Source organism: Arachis ipaensis, chromosome B02 (genome assembly GCF_000816755.2).
Source record: "Arachis ipaensis cultivar K30076 chromosome B02, Araip1.1, whole genome shotgun sequence".
Taxonomy (NCBI): domain Eukaryota; kingdom Viridiplantae; phylum Streptophyta; class Magnoliopsida; order Fabales; family Fabaceae; genus Arachis; species Arachis ipaensis.
The window spans coordinates 97,529,320-97,535,680 of record NC_029786.2 but is presented as its reverse complement, the minus strand read 5'-3'; the positions used below and the strand labels follow the sequence as shown (position 1 = coordinate 97,535,680).

The window sequence follows — 6,361 nt, the reverse complement described above, 5'->3', positions numbered from 1 at the left end:
TGAATATTTTAGTCATTTTGTATAATTGTAGCCATTTTATATAAAAAAAAATATTAATTCAGACCGATTTAAAATTTAGTTCACTTGATTTTCGATCTAACCAATTTATTTGGTTTAATTTTGACAAAAATAATATGGTTTAACCGATGATTTGTGTTAATTTTATTGGTTGAAATAAAAGATCCTTAAATTAAAGAAAGATGTTTGAACATACAACTTTATGTGAATGGCCCCATTAATTAATCACTTAAATAAAGTAAAATGTTAAGTGTTAAAAATATAATAATTATTCAGATGTCTATTCTTATCAATTTAAATTTTTTTTAAAAGAATAGTTTCATAATAGAGTATTAGAACTTATATCATCTAAAGATTAGAGTTCAATCCTTTTATTGATTTCAAAAGGAATAATTTAATATAAGAAAATAAGACAATAAAAAAAAACCTATGCAAAAAATCACATAAATCCAATAAAAAATTTTTGTGTGAATTGAAGATGTGCGTTTACCACTAAAATGAGATTAACCAAATATATATATATTATATATATGTAAACTAAACAAGCTGTATCAAGTAACATTTTGAAATAAAAAAAATTCACATAAAGTTTCATAAAACGAAAATATTACGGAGTGCATGATTGAATGAACACTTGAAAATAGTAAATGGTTAAATTAATTTTTAAAAGATTATAATTTTAAAATTAATTCTCAAAAAATTAAATAAATCAAAATCATCTTCAAAAAATTGATCACATTAATCATTCTATCTATTCTGTGACTAATGACGTTAATGTTTGTTGAAATGACAAATTTAATTGACAACACACAATATACCTAGCTAATCCAATAAATTTATAGAACCATGGCAAATTAATCTCCAAATGCACAAATCCTATCTCATCAATAAATGTCATTTTTGTGCAGCAACATACCACTTATTGAGAGATCAAATTGTTGTTGCTCCAGCATAATGAGTAGTGGAAATGTAGAGAACCTCCAAATCTGGGACATTGACCAAATGTCTTTTTTTATTAATGATTTCTGGATTATATGCAGGACAAAAGTGCTAGCAGTGAAATCCAAATTACTTGTAATAAAATTCAAACTAATCATTGAAGCATTTTAACTCAGTGCAACTAAAACGAATATATTTATATCATGAATTGACCATAACAATGTGGAACTAAAATTCTATTCACAATGATCGTATAATTAATGGAAGAAGATTGTACCAGTCAAGATTAATTAATGACAAGGGTGGGTATGCACAACAGACCTCTTCACTTTGACAAGTTTATGCAGATAAGTAGATAAACATTAATGTTGTTAGTCACCGAATGAACAGAAGACCTAAGGTGATAAACTTAGAGCAGGAATATTTTTTTTGTATTAGTTTTCACTTTTACAGTGATTGAACTTATTTAAAATTAAAATTTGTATGTATTATTAAATTAAAATTAAATAAAATATTGAAGTGACGAATTTTATATTAAATTTTAAATCAATTTTTATGATATATAGTCCTATAAATATTTATGTGATATTGTGTGAGATTTAAAATAAAATAAAATTAAAACTAAACATTGGAGATACTCTTAAAATATTTTAAAGATACTGATTTTGACTGATTTAATTTTTTTAGAATTAACTTAAAAATTGCGTGATTTTAGTCAAATATTTAAGAATTTCGAGATGTGTCAAGTTGTTAGGAGAAGATCAATTCACACAGTTATCGAATTCAAATTTTGAATTTTAAATTATTTGCGAACTCAATGGAAGCATAAAGAAACAGTTGACACATGTTAGACATGAAACTAAAGAACTTTTCGATCTTGTAACATTACTCTAAAAGTATTAATAAAAAATAAACTTTTGTTACTCAAATAACATTACTCTAAAAGTGTTATCACGTAACAATGACCATTATTCTCGAAATGTTTCGAAGTCAAGAAGAGGCAATCGAGCTTAATGAAAAATAATAAAAATACCCTTATAGAGATAATAAGTAATAACACTTTGCTACAGTGGAAACACATTTTTTTTTCCAATTGATAGTTAATGACTCTTACGTAAAGCGAGGGAGACAAAATTCTAAAAAATATATTAGGCTTATATATGGGCGCATAAAATATAGTCTTTGATAAAATTGTAATTCCAACACAACAAATAAAAGAAAGAGAAGAAGCACATATATCATATATGGCTAAGAGTGGTGCACCACATCCACATGCATTAACATTGTTGATTATGGGAATGATTATTTGTACTGCTGTGACTGCTGAATTTCAATATGATAGTCCTGAAGAGACGGAATATAGGATTAGAAGGTGTATTGAAGGATGCAAATGGCGCTTTAGACATAGTTCTACAATAACAAATCACTGCATTAGGAGATGCAAAACTAGTTTTGAGAAGGAGACTTAATGTGTGGTAAATATATGAGTCTTTATGATTTTTTATTTTTTATTTGTGAACTTATAAATCTTTTTGAGATTATATTATCGTGTTTTTGTATATATAGACTGTATGATAAATTTTCACTTATTTATAAGTATAGAGTGATTAATAAGTTAGACCAGAAAAAACTTAATATCATATTTTATATTATAATATTATTTCTCTCAACAGTTTAAATTAATGAGTACGTAAAAATATATGAACAATTATAGTTTTAGCACGTCTATTTAAGTAAAAAAAAAATATTTTGAATTTGTTTGATTTTTTTTTCTGACACAGACTTTTTTTTTATTTGTCAAAATTTCTTTTGAATTTGTTTGATTTTTTTTAATATAGATTTTTTTTTAATTTGTCTCATGTTATTTGTTTTAAATAATGATTGAATTTAACTTTTATTTTTGTCATAAAAATTTTGATATTATATCATGAGAATATCTAAAATACCACCTAACAATGATTAATTATTTGCTTCTGCAGGCATAATGTGAGAACTGAAATTTAAATAAATCTCAAGATTGTTTGAGCACTTTGATTAGACCTGCAATGATTCACATTGCTAATTAATTTGGGGTGTTTAAAAAGACTTTTGCTTTTGATATTTGTTATTAGTTTCTTATTACGTTCTTCAATTATCCTTGTGGTTCAATAGTTTATTGGTTTAATTACTCTGTTGGTCCCTATAGTTTCACGAAATTTTTAATTAGGTCCTTATACTTTTTTTCCTTTTAATTGGGTCCCTATACATTAATTTTTTTTCCAATTTAGTCTCTATTAACGTTAAACGTCAAAAAAATGTTAGTGAATTGTGAAATTATTTTTATACCCTTAGGGACCTAATTAAAAAGAAAAAAATATAGGGATTTAATTGAAAATTCGGTGAAACTATAAATATTCAATGAAAGATATTCCTACAATTCTTATTCAATGATTATAAGACATGAAAAATATTTCTATAATCCCTTTTATTTTGTCATTATCATTCTTTTGCTTATTTATATACAAATTGTATCAAAAATACTCTTTTTTTTTTTTTTGACTTTCAAAATACCTTATCTTAAGAACCTAAAAAAAAGAATGGATAAAATGAAATAGAAATAGTAATAATAAGCATATATAAAATTCAATTTTCATCCTTCAAGTATTCATTATGATAATGCATCCAGTTTATATAATAAACTTTACATTAATACTTAAGAGCATTCTTACATCTAGTTTGGAATTGGAGGAATGCATCCACGACATTGTATATAAATAAACAATAATTGATGTAAAATAAAATACTACAATTTTGTATGCGCCCTTTAGCAAATGGGCAAAAGATTATCACTATGAAAATTCATGCTATGCCTAATGAATACAAAATTGGGTGACTTCAATTCAATAGGTAACTACTCATGCCTGTCTAAGAATTTCTCTATAACGACTGAGAATGCCGCAAAGCCAGCACAACCAGCACATACTGCTTTTGGACCACCTACAATCACAAAGCAACACCAAAGCATTCTGGCGCTTTCTCGTCAGAAGTTCATCCTTCGCTCTCTCCTTCTCGAGCTCTTTCCTCTTCTTTTCTGCATTAATCTTTCGTTTCTTTTCTTGGATGAGGTTCAGACAATACACGGGAAGAAACATCATTCTAAATATTGGAATTCATGAAGATGAGTTGAGATTGATATAGTTTTATCATCAGTGGATTTACCTATCCGGAAGGAACCATTACTACATAATTAGCTGCTACCTGTAATTACAATTACAGTTACATTACATAAGGTATATTACCAAAGGAGTGCATATAGAAATGAAGTTGCATTTGGTTAGATACAAATATGATTGCGGCATGTCATATGGTTGGATATCAAACTAGACTTTGAAAAACTAACCCTTGCAATGGACTCAGGTGGAGGACTGCCAAGCAAATCGGTCATGAGATCCAATTGGTGCACCACATTTTTACCCGGAAACAATGGCTTTTCATTGAGCATTTCTGCAAATATGCATCCAATGCTCCAGATATCAATTGCAGGGGTATACTGCACAACACAAGGTAGAGAGAAGCTTACTTTAGGGATATCAATGGCAGTATGAACTAATTATAAGAAATTAAGAAACCTAATAATACTTGTATGTATATATTTGAGGCCTCGAAGAAGTTGGTACAAGAAAAATTGGTGATGCTCAGGTGTAAGATCATCGTTTGCCTTGATTACTTGATGAAGGTCAGATTCCATCAACTCAAAGACAACGTAGATATCCTTAAACTCTCGACGGGAAGGAGGAAGCATAATATGTTTAATTTCTACTATATCAGGATGGCGAAGCAAGCGCAGGAGCTTAATTTCTCTTAGGATTCTTGTAGCATCCGATACATGTTCAAAAACATCATTGATTTTCTTGATTGCAACTTTTTCCCCAGTATGAGTATCAATGGCAGAGCCCACGACGCCATAACTTCCTTTCCCGATGACTTCGTGGATTTGGTATCGGCTTGCCTCTCCATACTTAGTGAAAAACTCAGCTTCTGCAGAACCCTGTTTGATAAGCAGAAAATCCATTAGGGTCTAGGGTCCAGGGAAGAGGACAACAGTACACAATGCCAATGCCAATGCCAATGCTGTGATCGGGAATGACAATTACAATTACAATTACAATTAAAATTACAATTACAATCTCGAGAAGAAAGGTTTGAGATCTGGGACCTTTTTGTGGGGATCCATGGAAGAATGTTTGAAGAAGATCTTGGTAGGGACTTTGAGGGGCTTCAATCCAGAGATATCAAAGTCATCGTCAATGGTGAGTTCAGTTTCTTGATTGCTAGTGGGAATAGAGGCCAATTGTGCCCCCAAATCTCTCACCAACAACACATCGAAGCATTAGAATTGGGAGGTGCCGTTTGACTACTAAGTATTTTAAGAATAACATTTCTCCCGTTCTTAGTGTAGTAGGAGGAAGATTTGAGGAGCGGCGATTTGAGGCAAGGCACCGCGAGGCGCCATGAGACAAGGCGGGACGAAGGGATGCAATAGGCAAGTCGGACGAGCGGAGCAGAACAAAGCACCTGTGGGCGACGCAGAGGGATGACGACGACGCCATGGAAGACGGCAGCAGAGTGCGACGGAGGAGAAATCTAATTGGAACTTAGGAGAATAACCTAGGATAGTTAGAGTTCTCTGATTTTGGGGGACAAAAATATAAATGGCATTTTTGGTATTTTATAAAAATAGAGGTGTTTTTAATTAAATTTTTTGACTAAATTATGAGAATATTCGATTTTTTAATGGAATATTCTGTTATTTCAAACGGTTTTATGACGGTAAGGACTAAATTGAAAAAAAAATTAACGTATAGAGACACAATTAAAAGGAAAAAAAGTATAGAGACCTAATTAAAAATTTCGCAAAACTATAGGGACCAACAGAGTAATTAAACCTAGTTTATTTGTAGGCTATAATAAGGCAATAGTAGCCTAAGCAATAGTAGCCTCATCGAATGTAATAAAAAATCAGATATTCTTGAGACAGTAGATTTTAGTAATTTTAGTCGGTAATTAGTGAGTATAAATATTAAATTATTTTTAATAAATAAATTTTATTAATTTATATATATTTTTTGATAAATATAAATATAAATTAACATAAAATATATTTTTTATTTTTGAAATTTGGTAAAAATTTTAAAAATATCTTTAAATTTTATTTTATTTTAATTTTGTTCTATAAATTTTTAATTTGCATCAAATATATTCCTAAGGTTAATTTTTCAAAAAATTTAAGATTAATTTAACAATAATTTATAAGATCATCTCTCAACACAAACAAATTAAATATAATTTTCATGTATTATTGTTAGATTAGTCTTAAATTTTTTAAAAATTTAGTTGTCAGGAGTATATATATTTGATGTAAATC

At 29.0% G+C, this 6,361-nt stretch overlaps 1 protein-coding gene and 1 long non-coding RNA gene across 2 annotated transcripts in view; both read right to left on the bottom strand.

The window, feature by feature from the left end:
- LOC110269028 overlaps positions 1 to 1,028 on the bottom strand; it is a 3,578-nt gene extending 2,550 nt beyond the window's left edge. The window contains exon 1 of the mRNA XM_021116265.1: positions 935 to 1,028. Coding sequence (XP_020971924.1) covers positions 935 to 1,013 — 79 coding nt within the window. The 5' untranslated portion in view covers positions 1,014 to 1,028. The remainder of the gene's footprint in view (positions 1 to 934) is intronic.
- Positions 3,702 to 5,659, bottom strand: LOC107627768. The gene is made up of 4 exons (XR_002357926.1): positions 5,153 to 5,659; positions 4,576 to 4,984; positions 4,337 to 4,486; positions 3,702 to 4,194 (listed from the first exon to the last, which is right to left on the bottom strand). It is a non-coding gene; the product is annotated as an uncharacterized LOC107627768 (long non-coding RNA).